Raw genomic sequence first — 22,486 nt, 5'->3', positions numbered from 1 at the left:
GTCTGTCTGTCTGTCTGTCTGTCTGTCTGTCTGTCTGTCTTCGTCTGTCTGTCTGTCTGTCTGTCTGTCTGTCTGTCTGTCTGTCTGTCTGTCCTCTGCTCCCAGCTGGCTCTGTTTGGACAGAGAGAGCGTGTGTCTATAACACAAACTGTCATACACATACACGCATTCATACACACACACATATATGCACACACACGTACACATACATACATACACACACCCACACATACATACACACATTCACACAGTGACTCCTGTTGTTTTTCTGTGTGTGTAGAGTTGGGTGGAGCGTGCAGAAAGACAGGTTCTACTGTCTGATGCTGTTGATCTGTCTGAACTCTTCCACCCTGATACCTTCCTCAACGCCCTGCGACAGGAGACTGCCAGGTAACACCCCACAGTGTGTGTCAGTCTCTTTCTGTGAATATGACGTGTGTATTAATACCTAGTCCATTGTGTCAGGTCTATGGGCTGTTCCATGGACAGTCTGAAGTTTGTGGCATCATGGAAGAGTCCCATAGCAGAGGCTCAACTCCAAGTCAAGGTACATTACAACAACCCAATGATGCTGTAAACACTCAGGGAACAGAGGAGGACAGAGATAGAGAAAGACAGAAACATGGAGAGAGGGTTGGAGCGAGGGGGAGAGAGAGAGGGAGAGGGAGACGGAGAGAGGGGGACGGAGAGAGAGAGGGGACGAGAGAGAGAGGGGGACGAGAGAGAGAGGGAGACGGAGAGAGGGGGACGGAGAGAGGGAGACGAGAGAGAGGGAGACGGAGAGAGGGAGATGGAGAGAGAGAAAGACAGAAACATGGAGAGAGGGTTGGAGCGAGGAGGGAGAGAGAGAGGGAGACGGAGAGAGGGAGACGGAGAGAGGGAGACGGAGAGAGGGAGACGGAGAGAGAGGGAGACGGAGAGAGGGAGACGGAGAGAGAGAAAGACAGAAACATGGAGAGAGGGTTGGAGCGAGGAGGGAGAGAGAGAGGGAGAGGGAGAGAGAGGGGACGGAGAGACGGGGACGGAGAGACGGGGGACGAGAGAGGAGACGGAGAGACGGGGACGGAGAGAGGGAGACGGAGAGAGGGAGACGGAGAGAGGGGGACGGAGAGAGGGGGACGGAGAGAGGGGGACGGAGAGAGGAGACGGAGAGAGGGGACGGAGAGAGGGAGACGGGGACAGAGAGACGGAGAGAGGGAGACGGAGAGAGGGGGACGGAGAGAGGGGACGGAGAGAGGGAGATGGAGAGAGGGACGGAGACGGAGAGACGGGGACGGAGAGACGGGGACGGAGAGAGGGAGACGGAGAGAGGGAGACGGAGAGAGAGAAAGACAGAAACATGGAGAGAGGGTTGGAGCGAGGAGAGAGAGAGCGGGAGACAGAGAGAGGGAGACGGAGAGAGAAAGACAGAAACATGGAGAGAGGGTTGGAGCGAGGAGGGAGAGAGAGAGGAGACAGGAAGAGGGAGACAGGGAGAGAGAGACGGACGGAGAGAGGGAGACGGAGAGAGAGGGAGACGGAGAGAGGGAGACAGAGAGAGAGAAAGACAGAAACATGGAGAGAGGTTGGAGCGAGAGAGGGAGAGAGAGGGAGACGGAGAGAGGGAGACGGAGAGAGGGGGACGGAGAGAGGGAGACGGAGAGAGAGGGAGACGGAGAGAGGGAGACGGAGAGAGAGAAAGACAGAAACATGGAGAGAGGGTTGGAGCGAGGGAGGGAGAGAGAGAGGGAGACAGGAAGAGGGAGACAGGGAGAGGGAGACGGACGGAGAGAGGGAGAGACGGAGAGGGAGAGACGGAGAGAGGGAGACGGAGAGAGGGAGACGGAGAGAGGGAGACGGAGAGAGAGGGAGACGGAGAGAGAGGGAGACGGAGAGAGGGAGACGAGAGAGAGAGGGACGGAGAGAGGGAGAGACGGAGAGAGGGAGACGAGAGAGGGAGACGGAGAGAGGGAGACGGAGAGAGGGAGACGGAGAGAGGGGGACGGAGAGAGGGAGACGGAGAGAGGGAGACGGAGAGAGAGGGACGGAGAGAGGGAGACGGAGAGAGGGGGACGAGAGAGGGAGACGGAGAGAGGGGACGGAGAGAGGGAGACGGAGAGACGGGGACGGAGAGAGAGGGATGGAGAGAGGGAGACGGAGAGAGGGAGACGGAGAGAGAGAAAGACAGAAACATGGAGAGAGGGTTGGAGCGAGGGAGGGAGAGAGAGAGGAGACAGGAAGAGGGAGACAGGAAGAGGGAGACAGGGAGAGGGAGACGGACGGAGAGAGGGAGAGACGGAGAGGGGAGAGACGGAGAGAGGGAGACGGAGAGAGGGGAGACGGAGAGAGGGAGACGGAGAGAGGGAGACGGAGAGAGAGGGAGACGGAGAGAGGGAGACGGAGAGAGAGAGAGACGGAGAGAGAGAGAGACGGAGAGAGGGAGACGGAGAGAGGGAGACGGAGAGAGGGAGACGGAGAGAGGGAGACGGAGAGAGGGGGGACGGAGAGAGGGAGACGGAGAGAGGGAGACGGAGAGAGGGGACGGAGAGAGGAGACGGAGAGAGGGGGACGGAGAGAGGGAGACGGAGAGAGGGGACGGAGAGAGGGAGACGGAGAGACGGGGACGGAGAGACGGGGATGGAGAGAGGGAGACGGAGAGAGGGAGACGGAGAGAGAGAAAGACAGAAACATGGAGAGAGGGTTGGAGCGAGGAGGGAGAGAGAGCGGGAGACAGAGAGAGGGAGACGGAGAGAGAAAGACAGAAACATGGAGAGAGGGTTGGAGCGAGGGAGGGAGAGAGAGAGGAGACAGGAAGAGGGAGACGGACGGAGAGATGGAGACGGAGAGAGAGGGAGACGGAGAGAGGGAGACAGAGAGAGAGAAAGACAGAAACATGGAGAGAGGGTTGGAGCGAGGGAGGGGAGAGAGAGAGGGAGACAGGAAGAGGGAGACAGGGAGAGGGAGACGGACGGAGAGAGGGAGACGGAGAGAGAGGGAGACGGAGAGAGAGGGAGACGGAGAGAGGGAGACAGAGAGAGAGAAAGACAGAAACATGGAGAGAGGGTTGGAGCGAGGGAGGGAGAGAGAGAGGAGACGGAGAGAGGGGGGACGGAGAGAGGGAGACGGAGAGAGAGGGAGACGGAGAGAGAGGGAGACGGAGAGAGGGAGACGAGAGAGAGAAAGACAGAAACATGGAGAGAGGGTTGGAGCGAGGGAGGGAGAGAGAGAGGGAGACAGGAAGAGGGAGACAGGAGAGAGGAGACGGATGAGAGAGAGGAGAGACGGAGAGACGGAGAGGACAGACGGAGAGAGGGAGACGGAGAGAGGGAGACGGAGAGAGGGAGACGGAGAGAGAGGGAGACGGAGAGAGAGGGAGACGGAGAGAGGGGAGACGGAGAGAGAGAGAGAGGGACGGAGAGAGAGAGAGACGGAGAGAGGGAGACGGAGAGAGGGAGACGGAGAGAGGGGATGGAGAGAGGAGACGGAGAGAGGGGGACGGAGAGAGGGAGACGGAGAGAGGGAGACGGAGAGAGGGGGGATGGAGAGAGGGAGACGGAGAGACGGGGACGGAGAGACGGAGACGGAGAGAGGGAGACGGAGAGAGGGAGAGACGGAGAGAGGGAGACGGAGAGAGAGGGATGGAGAGAGAGAGACGGAGAGACGGGGACGGAGAGACGGAGACGGAGAGAGGGAGAGAGGGGGACGGAGAGAGGGGGACGGAGAGACGGGGACGGAGAGAGGGAGACGGAGAGAGAGAAAGACAGAAACATGGAGAGAGGGTTGGAGCGAGGGAGGGAGAGAGAGCGGGAGACAGAGAGAGGGAGACGGAGAGAGAAAGACAGAAACATGGAGAGAGGGTTGGAGCGAGGGAGGGAGAGAGAGAGGGAGACAAGAAGAGGGAGACAGGGAGAGGGAGACGGACGGAGAGAGGGAGAGACGGAGAGAGGGAGAGACGGAGAGGGAGAGACGGAGAGGGAGAGACGGAGAGAGGGAGACGGAGAGAGGGAGACGGAGAGAGAGGGAGACGGAGAGAGGGAGACGGAGAGAGGGAGAGAGAGAGAGAGAGAGACGGAGAGAGGGAGACGGAGAGAGGGAGACGGAGAGAGGGAGACGGAGAGAGGGGACGGAGAGAGGGAGACGGAGAGAGGGAGACGGAGAGAGAGAAAGACAGAAACATGGATAGAGGGTTGGAGCGAGGGAGGGAGAGAGAGAGAGGGAGACGGAGAGAGAGGGAGACGGAGAGAGAGGGAGACGGAGAGAGAGGGAGACGGAGAGAGGGAGACGGAGAGAGGGAGACGGGCAGAGAGGGAGACGGGCAGAGAGGGAGACGGGCAGAGAGGGAGACGGGCAGAGAGGGAGACGGAGAGAGAGAGAGACGGAGAGAGAGAGAGACGGAGAGAGAGAGAGACGGAGAGAGAGAGAGACAGAGAGAGACGGAGACAGAGAGAGACGGAGAGACGGAGAGAGGGAGACGGAGAGAGAGAGAGACGGAGAGAGAGAGAGACGGAGAGAGAGAGACGGAGAGAGAGAGAGACGGAGAGAGAGAGAGACGGAGAGAGAGAGAGACGGAGAGAGAGAGAGACAGAGAGACACGGAGACAGAGAGACACGGAGGGAGACAGAGAGAGAGGGAGACAGAGAGAGAGGGAGACAGAGAGAGAGGGAGACAGAGAGAGACGGAGACAGAGAGAGACGGAGACAGAGAGAGACGGAGACAGAGAGAGAGGGAGACAGAGAGAGAGGGAGACAGAGCGAGGGAGACAGAGAGAGGGAGACAGAGAGAGGGAGACGGAGAGAGAGGGTGACAGACGTGGGCAGAGAGTGCTACAGCTGCAGGGAGGAGACGGGGAAACTCCTTTCAGACATCTCAGCTGAGAGAAAATATTATTCATCTTTCACAATGATCTCACACACACATTTATAAGGTGTGTTTGGTTGACCAGACGCCAGAGCCCCCCCCCTCTGCTAGTCTCTCACACACACACACACACACACACACACACACACACACACACACACACACACACACACACACACACAGACACACACAGACACACACACACACAGACACACACACACACACAGACACACACACAGACACACACACAAGCCTGTGTAAGTCCTGAGTCACCAATATGACATCATACTGCACACACATGACATTACTTACACAGGAGAGAGGGCCTTCCTTCTCCATCCATTACATCATTCGTTCTCTCCCTCATCTCCCTTTCATGCTGTATATCACTTAAATGGTTGTGTTTAGAGTTAACTGTGATACACAGCTCAGCTTCTAATGATGTACCTCTTTCTGTCTCCCCATCTCTCTCTCTCTCTTTTTCTCTCCTCTCACCCCCCTCCTCTCCCCATTTCTTTCTCTCCCTCTTTTCTCTCCTCTCTCTCCCCATCTCTTTCTCTCTCTCTTTTCTCTCCTCTCTCACCCCCTCCTCTCCCCATCTCTTTCTCTCTCTCTCTCTTTCTCTCCTCTCTCTCCCCATCTCTTTCTCTCTCTTTTTTCTCTCCTCTCTCACCCCCCTCCTCTCCCCATCTCTTTCTCTCTCTCTCTTTTCTCTCCTCTCTCTCCCCATCTCTCTCTCTCTCTCTCTCTTTTCTCTCCTGTCTCCCCCCTCCTCTCCCCATCTCTCTGTATGTCTGTAGGTGGGTGGTCTGCAGTTGGAGGGCTGTAGTTTTGATGGGGTTCGTCTGTCTGAGAACCAACATGACTCCCCCAGTGTGTCAGCTGTACCTGCCTGCTACATGGCCTGGATAGCACAGGTACAAACACACACACTCACTCTCACACTCACACACACTCACTCACACACTCACACACACACACACACTCACACTCACTCACTCACTCACTCACTCACTCTCACACACTCACACTCACTCACTCACTCACTCACTCACTCTCACACACTCACACACACTCACTCACACACACACACACACTCACACTCACTCACTCACTCACTCACTCACTCACTCACTCACTCACTCTCACACACTCACACTCACTCACTCACTCACTCACTCACTCTCACACACACACACTCACTCACTCACTCACTCACTCACACTCACTCACTCACTCACTCACCACCACCACCACTCACTCACTCTCACACTCACTCACTCACCACTCACTCACTCACTCACACACTCACACACTCACACACTCACACACTCACTCACACACACACGGACACGAATCATTGAAGTGCTCTCTGTTCTTTCTGTGGTCAGGGTCAGGGTCAGAGTTCAGCTCTGTGATTAGCTGTTGTCATGGCAACAGAGTTCTTATTGTTCACGTCTTCTCTGATTTACACTGAACAAAAATTTTAACACAGCATGCAGCAATTTCGACGAGTTTACTGAGTTACAGTTCATAGAAGGAAATCAGTCAATTTAAATAAATTCATTAGGCCCTAATATATGAATTTCACATGACTGGGAATACAGATATGCTTCTGTTGGTCACAGATACCTTTAAAAAAAGGTAGGGGCGTGGATCAGAAAACCAGTCAGTATCTGGTGTGACCACCATTTACCTCATGCAGCGCAACACATTTCCTTCACATGGAGTTGATCAGGCTGTTGATTGTGGCCTGAATGTTGTCCCACTCCTCTTCAATGGTTGTGTGAAGTTGGTGTATATTGGTGGGAACTGGAACACAATGTCGTACATGTAGATCCAGAGCAGCCCAAACATGCTCAGTGGGTGACATGTCTTGTGAGTATGCAGGCCATGGAAGAACTGGGACATTTTCAGCTTCCAGGAATTTTGTACAGATCCTTGTGACATGGGGCCGTACATTATCATGCTGAAACATGAGGTGATGGCGGCAGATGAATGGCACGACGATGGGCCTCAGGATCTCGTCACGGTATCACTGTGCATTTAAATGACCATTTACCATTATCAATAAAAAGAGCACACTTCTTCAACGTGCCATTGGCCATCAAAGTGACCATTTGCCCATTGGTGTCGGTAATGACGCCGAACTGTAGTCAGGTCATGACCGTGGTGAGGACAATGAGAACGCAGATGAGCTTCCCTTAGACGGTTTCTGACAGTTAGTGATGACATTCTTTGGTTGTACAAACCCACAGTTTCATCAGCTGGTCTTAGACGTACTGCCAAATTCTCTAAAACGACGGAGGTGGCTTATGGTAGAGAAATTAACATTAAATTCTCTGGCAACAGCTCTGGTGGACATTCCTGCAGTCAGCATGCCAATTGCGTGCTCCCTCAATACTTTAGACATCTGTGGCATTGTGTTGTGTGACAAAACTGCACATTCTACATTGGCCTTTTATTGTCCCTAACACAAGGTGCACCTGTGTAATCAAATTTCAAATCAAATCAAATTTATTTTTATATAGCCCTTCGTACATCAGCTGATATCTCAAAGTGCTGTACAGAAACCCAGCCTAAAACCCCAAACAGCAAGCAAAGCATGTGAAAGAAGCACGGTAGCTAGGAAAAACTCCCTAGGAAAAACTCCCTAGAAAGGCCAAAAACCTAGGAAGAAACCTAGAGAGGAACCAGGCTATGAGGGGTGGCCAGTCCTCTTCTGGCTGTGCAGGGTGGATATTATAACAGAACATGGTCAAGATGTTAAAATGTTAAAATGTTCATAAATGACCAGCATGGTCAAATAATAATAATCATAGTAGTTGTCGAGGGTGCAACAAGCACGTCCGGTGAACAGGTCAGGGTTCCATAGCCGCAGGCAGAACAGTTGAAACTGGAGCAGCAGCACGGCCAGGTGGACTGGGGACAGCAAGGAGTCATCATACCAGGTAGTCCTGAGGCATGGTCCTAGGGCTCAGGTCCTCCGAGAGAAAGACAGAAAGAGAGAAAGAGAGAATTAGAGAGAGCATATTTAAATTCACACAGGACACCGGATAAGACAAGAGAAATACTCCAGATGTAACAGACTGACCCTAGCCCCCCGACACATAAACTACTGCAGCATAAATACTGGAGGCTGACACAGAAAAACAACAGGAGTCACTGTGTGAATGTGTGTATGTATGTGTGGGTGTGTGTATGTATGTGTACGTGTGTGTGCATATATGTGTGTGTGTATGAATGCGTGTATGTGTATGACAGTTTGTGTTATAGAAATAAGCTTTTGTGCTTATGGAACATTTCTGGGATCTTTATTTCAGCAATTGGACCAACACTTTACATGTTGCCTTTATATTTTTGTTCAGGGTTGTTTATTTCCCTGAAGGTCTTACTGTGTGAAAGAAGGAACAATATATTTTATCCTTTGAACAGGCCTGCCATCTTTCTTCCCTCTCTCCTGGCCTCTCCCTCAATTATCTGAGTAACACTGCTCAGACAGGAAAGGTGATGGATAGTATCTGACCAGTGGCTTTATTAACCAAACACTACTTGATATAGAGCATAATCCCCTCTTTCTTCTCCCTCCCTCCCTCTCCTCCCTCTGTTGCTCCTGTATAATGTCTAATGGCTGGACCACCAGGCTAATGTGGATTCAACCCTGCTACAGCAGTTATCTGAGGGATCTGAGGCCTATCTGACCAGCTTCAAACTGCTTTTACTGAGGCCTCGCCCACCCTTTACTGGGGATGTTAACCGTTAGTCGTTAGCCTCCGAAAAGACATTTCACCATTCATGCTCATTAGTCTCTAGGTTCATTTGTATCATTTTGTGGGATTCATTTGGTGTCAGAATTGAACAAATCTAGTCAGTCAATAAAACAGGAACAGAGACGGAGACAGAGAGAGACGGAGACAGAGAGAGACGGAGACAGAGAGAGACGGAGACAGAGAGAGACGGGGACAGAGAGAGACTTGGTCTTGGTCGACCGGAATGATTATTTTGTCGAAAATAGTCACGTACAGTGAGTTTCTAGAGTTAGAAAGTAGATTTCGTATGTTAACTAATGGCTTGCTGTCTCGAGTAGAATGAGCTGCAAGCAAGCCAGAGGAGAGACTCGTTGCTAGGCAACTCACAGACACTGGCTGCAGGGAGCAGTGGGAGAGAGGAACAGCATGAAGCAGCTAACAGCTAAGCTAGCAACCCAAAAAAGTTTTACAGTATTTCTCTCCTGTACTACTCGTTTCCTATATCAACTTTCCTTCGTTGTCCAGAAGCCAAAGGCACAATCCTAGTCATATGAACAACCCATTTTAGTTGTTACATATTTCCATATTCCCTCTCTTCTAAGTTTCTAACGGAGATGTTTGTCTCTGTCACATGAAACGCATCACATCATGTGTTTTCTACAACAGAGTTTTCCCGCAAATTGCATTTCGGCAAATGTTTGAAATGGATCTATTCAGTTCTGTGCTTCATTACAGTGGTTTGTTGTTCAATAATATGAGAGGATAGGCTCGCTATTGTCACTTGTTCTTTAAGCTCTTAATGAAAAATGTCTGCTCCTTCCATGCATAGTATTTTCCTTTGGGAACCTCATTTTACTGTTTGTTAACTGGTTAATGGGGGTTTGTTAGTCAGCAACAAAATGTACAGAAATGTGCATCCTAATAACACACACACACACACACACACACACACACACACACACACACACACACACACACACCAACGGACCTGTGAGTTGTGTATATATTTATTTGCTAGATATCACTGTTGGAACTAGAAACACAAGCATTTCACTACACCTGCGAAAACATCTGCAAATCTGTGTACGCGACCAATAAAGGTTGATTTGATGTTAATATAACGTTGTGTGTGTTACATTGCAGTGTTCCAGTGGCAGCTACAGTCCTGAGGAGGTCATCTCTCTGCCTGTGTACACCAGCTCTGAGCGGGTCAGCGTGGTGACTCACGTCACACTACCTTGTGGAAGAAACCCTGACCAGTGGATTCAGAATGGAGCTGCCCTCTTCCTCAAACAGCAGTGAGACAGCTGGGCCAGGGGGCTAGAAGAGGGAGCTGGGCCAGGGGGCTAGAAGAGGGAGCTGGGCCAGGGGGCTAGAAGAGGGAGCTGGGGTAGGGGGCTAGAAGAGGGAGCTGGGCCAGGGGGCTAGAAGAGGGAGCTGGGCCAGGGGGCTAGAAGAGGGAGCTGGGCCAGGGGGCTAGAAGAGGGAGCTGGGGTAGGGGGCTAGAAGAGGGAGCTGGGCCAGGGGGCTAGAAGAGGGAGCTGGGGTAGGGGGGCTAGAAGAGGGAGCTGGGGTAGGGGGGCTAGAAGAGGGAGCTGGGCCAGGGGGCTAGAAGAGGGAGCCGGGCCAGGGGGTTAGAAGAGGGAGCTGGGCCAGGGGGCTAGAAGAGGGAGCTGGGCCAGGGGGCTAGAAGAGGGAGCTGGGGTAGGGGGCTAGAAGAGGGAGCTGGGGTAGGGGGCTAGAAGAGGGAGCTGGGGTAGGGGGTTAGAAGAGGGAGCTGGGCCAGGGGGCTAGAAGAGGGAGCTGGGCCAGGGGGCTAGAAGAGGGAGCTGGGGTAGGGGGTTAGAAGAGGGAGCTGGGGTAGGGGGCTAGAAGAGGGAGCTGGGGTAGGGGGTTAGAAGAGGGAGCTGGGGTAGGGGTTGGTGAAGGAACAGAGGGCTGAAGGAACAGAGGGTAGACATGTTTCTCAGGAAGGTTATCGGGCTTCACTGCAGGTGTTTGTTGATATTTTAAGGTGATGATAGTCTGCAATGAAATGTGTAATGGCACATGCTGGTTCTTGACTATGTTTGAAAAGCATAGATTATTTTGATGTCATGTTGCATTTTGAATGTTGATGGTTTAATGTTTACTCTTTAGTATTGTCATAGTCTGTTTGAATGTATTATTACAATAATAAAGCTTTATTTACTCTAGATATCTGGTTTCTTTCCATAATGACTGTTTGTATGTGTTGTAAAGACAGGCCCTGGATCAGGAGATATCTGGTTTCTTTCCATAATGACTGTTTGTATGTGTTGTAAAGACAGGCCCTGGATCAGGAGATATCTGGTTTCTTTCCATAATGACTGTTTGTATGTGTTGTAAAGACAGGCCCTGGATCAGGAGATATCTGGTTTCTTTCCATAATGACTGTTTGTATGTGTTGTAAAGACAGGCCCTGGATCAGGAGATATCTGGTTTCTTTCCATAATGACTGTTTGTATGTGTTGTAAAGACAGGCCCTGGATCAGGAGATATCTGGTTTCTTTCCATAATGACTGTTTGTATGTGTTGTAAAGACAGGCCCTGGATCAGGAGATATCTGGTTTCTTTCCATAATGACTGTTTGTATGTGTTGTAAAGACAGGCCCTGGATCAGGAGATATCTGGTTTCTTTCCATAATGACTGTTTGTATGTGTTGTAAAGACAGGCCCTGGATCAGGAGATATCTGGTTTCTTTCCATAATGACTGTTTGTATGTGTTGTAAAGACAGGCCTTGGATCAGGAGATATCTGGTTTCTTTCCATAATGAGTGTTTGTATGTGTTGTAAAGACAGGCCCTGGATCAGGAGATATCTCTCCCTGGGTCTGACCTATTTATACTATATACACACTTCAACTCTGAGCCATTACACACAGACATCAGACTGACCTAGCCAATATACTATTCTAGTGGTATTTATCAGTGTGATTGGAGGGTCAGTTTTAGTTAAACCCCAGTTTGATTGGAGGGTCAGTTTTAGTTAAACCCCAGTGTGATTGGAGGGTCAGTTTTAGCTAAACCCCAGTGTGATTGGAGGGTCAGTTTTAGCTAAACCCCAGTGTGATTGGAGGGTCAGTTTTAGCTAAACCCCAGTGTGATTGGAGGGTCAGTTTTAGTTAAACCCCAGTGTGATTGGAGGGTCAGTTTTAGTTAAACCCCAGTGTGATTGGAGGGTCAGTTTTAGTTAAACCCCAGTGTGATTGGAGGGTCAGTTTTAGTTAAACCCCAGGCTCTGCTGGTGTTTGTGTGTGTGTCTCTCTCTTTCAGCTCAGTAATGACCCTGGAGAGGCTCTGATGGAAAAAGATAGGGGAGGAGGGGAGAGATTGTGTGTCGGTGTGTATATGGGGAGGGAGGTGTGCGTGTGTGTGTGTGGAGAGAGCACATGGGAGGAGGGGTGAGTGTTTGGAAAGCACATGGGAGGAGGGGTGAAAGAGAGAGAGAGTGTGTGTGTGTGCGTGCGTGCGTGCGTGCGTGCATTCGTATGTGTGGAGAGAGCACACAGAAGGAGGAGTGAGTTTGTGTGCTGCAGTATTGCAGAAGGGGAGTGAAATGGAAGAATGGGTTTAAAAGGAGAGGGGATTGGATTTTAGCAGAACAGACACCTGGACCAGAGGGGAGGGAGGGAGGGGAAGGATGAAGGGAGGAGGAGAGGGGACAGATGGGTGAGAAAGAGGGATAAAGGGGACTAATGGTTAACAAGAGAGAGATGGGGAGGACAAGGTAAATGTGAGAGTAAATGAGAGAGAGAGAGGGGGAGATGGAGAATGTGACAGAACAAAGATGGGGGAAAGAGTTTTCACCATCAGAGGAGGGGGCCTATTTGTCTGGTGTCTATGGCAGGCAAATGATGCAGTAGGTGGATTACATTCTGTTGGCATGTCCTGTTTGTTTTCAAGATCCCCAAATACCGTGAACTGCCTCCCTGGTTCCCTCGCTATTCTGTTCTCCCTTCATATCTCAGTCTCCAAATCTGCTCTGGTTAGAAATGAACCTTAGAAATCCTGGTTTGTTGTGTTTGTTTGATTGTTTTTCATTCATACAAGGTCTTGCTATGTATCTTAATGTCCAGCGTTAAGAATGAGTCCTATTCTACTCGTCAGACATAAACAGTGGTAATGGTATATTTTCAGTTGATAACATCCGACTGAATTATCTTTAGTTTCCCTGACTTTTTATCTGTTAATCCCTGAGTTGGGCCACACAGTGAGCTGGTGTTACGTTTCCTCTTGTTGCAGACAACATTAGAAACACAAATCGTGGTTTCTGATCGAGCTTATCTGTAAGTCAGTGTACTTTCTTGGCCCTGAAGAACCACAAGGTGTGCACACTTTTGTTCCAGACCAGCACTAACTTCTAATTCAATTAATGTTCTACTCATCAAGAATACGATTGGTTGAATCAGGTTTGGTCAGTTTTGTTTGCATGTTTTTTTCCCCTGATATTTAGACCAGCTGAATCTATTCCTCTGTGATATTTAGACCAGCTGAATCTATTCCTCTGTGATATTTTGACCAGCTGAATCTATTCCTCTGTGATATTTAGACCAGCTGAATCTATTCCTCTGTGATATTTAGACCAGCTGAATCTATTCCTCTGTGATATTTAGACCAGCTGAATCTATTCCTCTGTGATATTTAGACCAGCTGAATCTATTCCTCTGTGATATTTAGACCAGCTGAATCTATTCCTCTGTGATATTTAGACCAGCTGAATCTATTCCTCTGTGATATTTAGACCAGCTGAATCTATTCCTCTGTGATATTTAGACCAGCTGAATCTATTCCTCTGTGATATTTAGACCAGCTTAATCTATTCCTCTGTGATATTTAGACCAGCTGAATCTATTCCTCTGTGATATTTAGACCAGCTGAATCTATTCCTCTGTGATATTTAGACCAGCTGAATCTATTCCTCTGTGATATTTTGACCAGGTGAATCTATGCCTCTGTGATATTTAGACCAGCTGAATCTATTCCTCTGTGTGTGCTTGAAGGAAATGCTGAAGAGTGTGGGTCAAAGATGTTTCCACAAGAAAGGAGGGAGAGAATGGGGAAGGAAGGAGACATTTTTTACATTTACATTTTAGTCATTTAGCAGACGCTCTTATCCAGAGCGACTTACAGTAGTGAATGCATACACACCATGCTGGCGTTGCAAACACCATGCTCTACCAACTGAGCCACAGGAAAGACAGACGATGGGGAGGGGGGAGACGATGGGGAGGGGAAGGAAGGAGGGAGAGAGACGACGGGGAGAGGGGAAGGAAGGAGGGAGAGAGATGACGGGGTGGGGGAAGGAAGGAGGGAGAGAGACGACGGGGAGGGAGGGAGAGAGACGGGGGGAAGGAGGGAGGGAGGGAGACGATGGAGAGGGGGGAAGGAGGGAGGGAGGGAGACGATGGGGAGGGGGAAGGAGGGAGGGAGACGATGGGGAGGGGGGAGGAGGGAGGGAGAGATGGGGAGGGGGAGGAGGGAGGGAGGGAGAGATGGTGCTAATGGATTAATAGGATTTTAATATCATCACCACTTACATTACTGTTACACACACACACACACACACACCACAAGGGTAAAAAATAGAGCATGAGGTGTGTGTGTTCCACATCAGGGGAGGTTCTTATCCTCCTCTTCTAGTAGACAGCCTGGGGAGACTGAGCCAATGACAGGTCTACAACAATATCTGCTCATCAGGTCTCTCCCTGGAGAGGAGAGGAGAGGAGAGAGGGGACTCTCATTCTAGATGGGACTTACTGGAACATATCAATTATGGGGTGGCAGTAGGGATCTCTGGCCAGGATACAGTCCAGACAGGACCCATACCGACCACAGTCCCTAACTGGAATCTGGACCACTCCAGACTCTGAGCCTGCATAGAGCTGTCCCTGGAGAAAAACACACACTGATTACTAAACCACCAGTGTTAGCTTCTCATTGGATGACCTGGTGCCATTCATCTTCAACAAGCAGGTATGCTAGTGGTTAGAGCGTTGGACTAGTACCCGAAAGGTTGCTGGATCGAATCCCCGAGCTGACAAGGTATAAATTTGTTGTTCTGTTGTTCTACCCCCAGGCTGTCATTGAAAATAAGAATTTGTTAACTGAATTGCCTAGTAAAATGAAAATGTATCCTGTATCTACAGCCCTGGTAGGTATAGACATCTCTGGTCCAGGGTTAGGTTTGTCAGTAAGCTTCCTTTAGTAAAAGTCAGCACCACGGTAGGAAAACCTGATCCTAAATCAATTATTAAGTGTAGAAAATCTGGACCAACCACCTAAATGGGCAAAGAACAACCATTTTTCACACAATTAGGGGTAGAGGCCTCCCACGATACTCAATATAACGCTCACTTTCCCGCAGTACAGTTCCATTACCTGTTCAAGTCATGTGTCCAGTGTGTCCACACACCCCTCCCCAAGAGGGAAGATCCTCTATAACTCTACCACAACAGCATCACGTGACATACTTGATCAATAACACTGTATCTATAATACAGACACAGTACATGTAGCAGTATGTGGTGCGGTTTAAATTGATTCTACAGATACTTATTTGTAGTGTTACTCGGAGGTTTGGGGGAGTCCATTGTGGCCATAGGCCCCACTGATAGTTAATTTGTGTTCATGTTGAACAATGTTCTGGATTAGACGGGATAATTGCCCGTTAGCTCTAACCCCTCCCACCGGCCCACACAGCCAATGGAGTGACCCGGAGGAACGATCTCTTAGACCTGTGTGCTCACATCAGCCAATCAGATATCTTGCTCTCAAGAGGATGCTCTTGAGCACTCCAACACACACACAAACACACACTGGCTACACACTGGCTACACACTGGCCACTTCCCACGTTCAGAGGGCAGCGTGTCGCTCCGTCAGGATGTTTATGGTTTCCCAGAAAAAGCAAATCACCACGGCAACGGCTGGGTGGATTTACGGCCGTAGCCCTGTCTCCCACCCTTAGACAGACCATGTATCACCCTTACACAGTACACACACTCACACATACACACTTACACACACTCATACACTCATAGTAGTTCGTATGCACAAACACACGCACACTCACACACCACACACACACATAAACTACATTTAATTTCAATAGAGCACAATGTTATAAGGGTTGCTGTGTCAGAAGTAATGGCTGATTTAGGGGTGAGCTTCCATGTATGTGGTGGAAAAATCAGGGTATTTGAGGGACAACAAGATCACTAGTACAGTCATTATGATTTGAGGAGGGTGACAACATAGAAATACAATCTAGATTATATTTCTATGGATGACACTGGCATTGGCTCGGCATGTAGATTGTACATTGTGTCATCAGTCTTAGAATGTGTAGTCCAACTCTACTCCTGAAAATTCTATTGTAGCTGACCAAACAATGCACAGTTTAGAATACTGGAGTAATTCAACATTCCACCATTAAACCATATGGGACATGTTTCAGGATAAACACTTGTATATTTTAAATGGAATCCAAAAGCTTTGGTCAATCTGTCCAGATCATTACACAGTTTTGTGTGTGTGTGAGGGTGATCTAGTTGAGACAATTATAATAGCAGCCAAAAAGGAAAGCAATATGCTCAGACTGTGGATCCATTCCATCATCCACTGTAGTGTACAGTTTGATGTCATAATCAACATCTCATTACCCGCATTATGACATCACACAGTCAATCCTATATAAACAGCAGCCCAACGCCAACATTAAGAGAATTACATTTACATTTACATTTTAGAATTCTGTGTTGCATTGAACATTGAGCAAGTGTGTTGCATTGAGCATTGACAGCTGCTGACAAGAGGACCATCATGGCTCCTCTCGCTTCCCTGAGGGTTTTCTTGGGCCTGTTCCTGGTCCTTATACCCCTGGTCCTGGGTGAAGTGTTCGCCAGCATCCCTAGGAAGACCATACAATATGACAGTAAGCCATTATCTCTCTCCAGTATCTGTTTACATCCTTGCATGTAGAGAAATGCATATTTTCCACTCAACTAAAGTTAGGCTTATATGGCAGCTTAGTGTAATGTTTTTTCTCAATATAAAGCATCTAATATGATCCAAAGCCATCCAAAAGGGTTCTTTGGCTGTCCCCACGGGAGAACCCTATGAAGAATTTAAACAATATTTTAAAGTATTTAAACATAGAGCATGTTTTATAAATGCTACATACAACCACTCTAAGTAAAGTGTTATCATATTGTTCTTCTGTTCAGATGCTAAGATTTTCAGAGAGAATGGCATTTCAAACTATTCAACGATGACATTGAGAGAGGACCTGGGTATCCTTGTCGTTGGTGCTCGAGACGCCGTATACGCTCTGGACCTTGAGGATATCTCCTCGAAAAAGTCTGGGGTAAGGAACTCAGTCTAATCAAGGTCTTGTATGTCAATACATCCATACAGTATTGTCTGGTCTGTAGAGTATTCCTGCTGTATGTTAATGGAAATCTGTCTGTTGCTGCAGGTCTACTGGCAGGTCTCAGAGCCTGCTGTATGTTAATGGTTTCTGTCTGTTGCTACAGGTCTACTGGCAGGTCTCAGAGCCTGCTGTATGTTAATGGAATCTGTCTGTTGCTACAGGTCTACTGGCAGGTCTCAGAGCCTGCTGTATGTTAATGGATTCTGTCTGTTGCTACAGGTCTACTGGCAGGTCTCAGAGCCTGCTGTATGTTAATGTGAAGCTGTCTATTGCTACAGGTCTACTGGCAGGTCTCAGAGCCTGCTGTATGTTAATGTGAAGCTGTCTGTTGCTACAGGTCTACTGGCAGGTCTCAGAGCCTGCTGTATGTTAATGTGAAGCTGTCTGTTGCTGCAGGTCTACTGGCAGGTCTCAGAGCCTGCTGTATGTTAATGTGAAGCTGTCTGTTGCTACAGGTCTACTGGCAGGTCTCAGAGCCTGCTGTATGTTAATGTGAAGCTGTCTGTTGCTACAGGTCTACTGGCAGGTCTCAGAGCCTGCTGTATGTTAATGTGAAGCTGTCTATTGCTACAGGTCTACTGGCAGGTCTCAGAGCCTGCTGTATGTTAATGTGAAGCTGTCTGTTGCTACAGGTCTACTGGCAGGTCTCAGAGCCTGCTGTATGTTAATGTGAAGCTGTCTGTTGCTGCAGGTCTACTGGCAGGTCTCAGAGCCTGCTGTATGTTAATGTGAAGCTGTCTGTTGCTACAGGTCTACTGGCAGGTCTCAGAGCCTGCTGTATGTTAATGTGAAGCTGTCTGTTGCTACAGGTCTACTGGCAGGTCTCAGAGCCTGCTGTATGTTAATGTGAAGCTGTCTGTTGCTACAGGTCTACTGGCAGGTCTCAGAGGAGCAGAAAACGTCCTGCGAGAGGAAGGGAAAAGATTCAGTAAGTGGATTGTAGGATGGATCATCTCTCCTCTCAGAGAACTCTCTGAAGCAGTATACTGATAGAAACAAACCACATGACCGTTCCAATCTTATCCTATTCCAGATGGACTGTCAAAACTACATCAAGACACTTCAGACTCTCCACGATGGTAGGATGTTGGTGTGTGGGACCAGCGCATACAACCCCACATGTGACTATATGGTGAGTATAACCTGGACAGGACACCTGTTGTTTCACACTACATATCATGTGACTGTGGACCGTTGTCATATTCTGGTTGTTTACACTGAACTAACTGCAGACATATGTAGCACACCAACCCTCTGTCTTTCTGTGAGGCGTCCCAACCACCTTTCAGTGGTTATAGATCACAGCCTTAATGTACACCTCCACATCGCAACCAAACATGCATTGTGTTCTCCAACAGACCTACGCAAACGGAACGTTGACCCTGGAAGGGAAGAAGGAAGAGGGGCGAGGGAAAGTTCCCTTTGACCCCTTCCAGAGGTCAACCTCGGTCATGGTTGGTGAGTACAGCTGCTTTCTGATATCTCCAGTACCTCCCCACAAGGACGGAGTAGTAGAATTGTGCAACCACTATTATAAATAAAACAACTATACATAAAGTGTTGAAAAAAGTGGACCCACACTGAAAGTTGTTAGTGATGTGAAATACATTACTGATTAACTTCATTCACTTTTTTAGTCTTTATTATTTCAGTTCTGATGATTGTCATTGTTAATCATCTATCAGGGACAGAACTATATTCAGCCACAGCGGTCAACTTCCTGGGTACTGAGCAGGTGTTGCAGCGTCATTCCTTCCCAGCTATCAGGACCGAACACAGACAGTCCTGGCTTAACAGTAAGCTCCAACCGCTCTGTTTTAAATGTACTACTCACTGTCAACCACAGAATACTGTGACAATGTGTTGATGCATAGCTAAACAGACACCTGAATGTGTACGTTCCACAGAGACATACAGCCATTTTAAATGTATTTCTTTATTCAATATGCCTTAAATAATGGATCCCAAGTCTGGTTTCAGTCTCTGTGAGAAAACTGAACCCTGTCTTTTCCAGAGCCCTCCTTCGTACAGTTGGACGTTGTCCCCGAGAGCATTAACAACCTCGATGGGGATGACGATAAAGTCTATATGTTCTTTAGTGAGGAGGCCATGGAGTTTGACCTGCCAGACCAGATCAGGGTATCTCGTGTGGCACGGGTCTGCAAGGTACTTATAAAATGCTCTTAAACTGAAAGAATGTTCATGTCTGTTCTAGTGTTCTAATTCCTAATACTATGGTCGACACTGACACCGAGCATGTCTCCCTCTCTGTTGTTGGTGTGCAGGGGGATATGGGTGGTCAGAGGACCTTACAGCAAAAGTGGACGTCCTTCCTGAAGGCCCGTCTTGACTGCCCGGTGCCCCTGGAACCTAGCCTGCCAGCCATCATTCAGGATATCTTCCTCTTGAAAGACCAGGATTGGAGGAAGAGCGTGTTTTACGCTGTTTTCAGCCCGCAGACGTGAGTTCTAACATTTCTTTATTAGTACAGTCCAGCAGAAATTCTATACTGTCAAATCTGTAAAATAATGATCAGTTGTAGGGATTCTGAAGTGATGTTGGAATAATAAATGGTGTTTTGATGATTACAGAACCACATCGGATCTCTCTACTGTGTGTGCGTTCAGCGTGGCTGACATTGGGAAAGTCTTCGCTGAGGGTAGGTATATGACTCCGGTGACAATGGAGTCAGAAACAAGGTGGGTAACCCACACCAGAGAGGAGCCTGTCCCACGACCTGGAGCAGTGAGTAATAACATGACTTATATAGATGATTCAATTAAATGATCATTGATTAACTTCTTCCAGACATAAGTGTCATGTGACAGTATTGTACCTATGTTCCTCTACAGTGCACAATTATTGTCCAAAACACTTCATCAAATGTGGCAAATACGCTCAGGCTGAATCCCAAATGGTATCCTATTCCCTACTGTACGAAGTGTACTACTTTTGAACAGAACCCTATGAGCCCTGGTAAAAAGGAATGCACTATATAGGGAATAGGGGGGCTATTTGGAACACAGGCTTAGTTTCAAGAGTGCTTCCGTCATAATTCTAGACCTACAGTATATGTGAAAGGTCTCATCAACTCTCTGGTCGTGTTGTTGTTGAAGTGTATGAACAATGCTGTGCGGGACCTCGGGATTGTTCACTCGCTGGACCTCCCTGACAAGACGCTACAGTTCGTCCGTGACCAGCCACTCATGGAGGGAGCAGTGCCTCCACTGACCGGGGGTCCACTGGTGCTGCAGAGGGGAGCCAAGTTGTCAGTGATTGTTGTGGACCGAGTCATGGCCGTGGATGGAGAAATCCACCACGTTATGTTTATTGGAACAGGTGCTGACAATTGACAGCCCTTTATCATCCCAATTCACATTGTTCTGTGCTTGTGGCAGTGATTATTACTGTCTATATATGTATTCATGTACTGTGTGTATATATGAGAATTATTTTCTGACAAAGACAATCAATCAATGTCAGTGTTGGCTCTAGAGAGTAACTGAAGTGTCCTGCTCCCTGACAGAGGAGGGCACGGTGCAGAAGGCTGTGCAGTACGCTGCTGGTGACACAGTCATCATCCAAGAGATCCAGGTGTTCCAAACTCTGGAGCCAATCAAAGTGCTGCGTCTCTCCTCTGGCACGGTAACACATTTAGTGCAAAACGTTATGAGTATATATTTTTTATTTAACTAGGCAGGCCAGTTAAAAACAAATTCTTATTTACAATGAAGGCCTACCAGGGAACAGTGGGTTAACTGCCTTGTTCAGGGGCAAAACGACAGATTTTTACCTTGTCAGCTCGGGGATTCGATCCAGCAACCTTTCGGGTACTAGTCCAACGCTCTAACCACTAGCATACCTGCTTGTTGAAGATGAATGGCACCAGGTCATCCAATGAGAAGCTAACACTGGTGGTTTAGTAATCAGTGTGTGTTTTTCTCCAGGGACAGCTCTATGCAGGCTCAGAGTCTGGAGTGGTCCAGATTCCAGTTAGGGACTGTGGTCGGTATGGGTCCTGTCTGGACTGTATCCTGGCCAGAGATCCCTACTGTGCCTGGGACACCACCTCAGCAGCCTGCTCATCTGTCCACAACTTACCCACTGACTCCAGGTAGGATGCTGCTAAACTCTACAACACTCTCACTCTAGAGTAACCACTAGAGTGAGAGTGTACTATTGGAACAAATATGATTTCAAATGTCCTTCGAATAACAGTAGCTGTTTCTTTATCTTTCAGGAACTTGTACCAAAGCCTTATTCATGCGGATGCCTCGATGTGCCCCCAATCACGTAGGTTTATTTCTCAACTAGTGAAATACTGTGATGTACCAACATGAAGTAGGCTACATGCCAAGTTAAGGACATTCAGTGACTCCCCATTGTGTTGTTTTCAGTCCCTATGAAGCCACTTCCATTACCATTTAATATTGGGAGCTCCGTCCACCTGCCGTGTCAACCAGCATCCAACCTGGCACAGGTGAGCTGGCACTTTGCAAGGGAGCCCCTCCAGCTGAGAGACAGGTACCAGATGTTGAGCCAGGACTTGTTGATAGGGGAGTGCCGTAGCTTCAGACGCTGGTCGGTACACCTGCCAGAGTCTGGAGGAGGTCAAAGGTCGACTCTACACCAGGACAGAGGCTGCCTACATCCTGCAGCCCACAAAGACTCTACTGGTCCTGCAGATATCTGTGGCTGTGCTTTCTGTGCTGCTGGGGGTTGTGGTCCTCTGGAGTGTGAGGAGACACTTCAGACTCAGGGCCAGAATTCACCCAGCAGAACCCTGCCAGAACAACAACAACAACTGGAGAACAGGCCCTGGTCGTGTCCCTGGGTCTGAAGTGAACAACAATCACACCATCATCACCATTGAGGACATGGAGGATAATCAGACAGCGAGGGTATCTGTCGCTCTTCTGTCCATGATCCTGGGGTCTCTAATGCTCTGGAACATCAGCAGAGACCAGTTGAGCCACAGAGTCTTCAGGATGGAGGAGGGGCTCCAGGATCACATGTCACCGGTTAACAGCTCATCTGATGCAGTTATCCACATGGGTGACATCTGAGCTGGGACTAATAACTGAGACTAGGGGTGCGTTCAATTCGATTCAACGTTTGCTAAGTTGCGTGACGGTTTGTACTGAACGACACGTTTCCTCAAAACGGTGCTCACCATTCTTAGACAGCCTTTGAGGTACGTTCGCTCCCGTTTTGGTGATTGTGACGAACTGTGGCCTGTTCATTAAGGGTGTGACTATTTGAAATCGCTAAACATGCGTAGCACCATACAATCTCACACAATAATCACACTGTTTTTCTGCGGGTTGTTCAGTACTGTTTCCGTTTGAATGAAATGTTGAACACCATTCTGTCGTACTGACAGCACCCCTAGAATCACCAGCACCATTCTTTAGTCATTGTTTTCCACTTAAGATCCTTGTGTTGAATAT

The 22,486-nt window shown here is 48.8% G+C and overlaps 2 protein-coding genes across 2 annotated transcripts in view; both read left to right on the top strand.

Annotated features, from left to right (window-relative positions):
* LOC123732853 (cytoplasmic dynein 2 heavy chain 1-like) overlaps positions 1-9,990 on the top strand; it is an 11,504-nt gene extending 1,514 nt beyond the window's left edge. Inside the window, exons 2-5 of the mRNA XM_045712182.1 lie at positions 281-390; positions 466-547; positions 5,637-5,753; positions 9,729-9,990. Of these exons, the coding sequence (XP_045568138.1) occupies positions 281-390; positions 466-547; positions 5,637-5,753; positions 9,729-9,887 (468 nt within the window). The 3' untranslated portion in view covers positions 9,888-9,990. The remainder of the gene's footprint in view (positions 1-280; positions 391-465; positions 548-5,636; positions 5,754-9,728) is intronic.
* Positions 9,991-16,209: 6,219 nt separating this feature from the next.
* LOC123732852 (semaphorin-4E) lies at positions 16,210-22,102 on the top strand. The gene is made up of 15 exons (XM_045712181.1): positions 16,210-16,538; positions 16,831-16,970; positions 17,905-17,964; positions 18,070-18,168; positions 18,395-18,494; positions 18,722-18,832; positions 19,051-19,202; positions 19,322-19,497; positions 19,628-19,781; positions 20,153-20,375; positions 20,563-20,681; positions 20,984-21,150; positions 21,277-21,329; positions 21,434-21,621; positions 21,722-22,102. Exons 1-15 carry the CDS (start codon positions 16,427-16,429, stop codon positions 22,100-22,102), a joined length of 2,235 nt encoding a protein of 744 aa, XP_045568137.1. The 5' UTR covers positions 16,210-16,426.
* Positions 22,103-22,486: the final 384 nt, after the last annotated feature.

This window comes from Salmo salar, unplaced genomic scaffold, assembly GCF_905237065.1.
Source record: "Salmo salar unplaced genomic scaffold, Ssal_v3.1, whole genome shotgun sequence".
NCBI lineage: Eukaryota > Metazoa > Chordata > Actinopteri > Salmoniformes > Salmonidae > Salmo > Salmo salar.
This window is presented reverse-complemented; position numbering and strand designations above follow the sequence as displayed.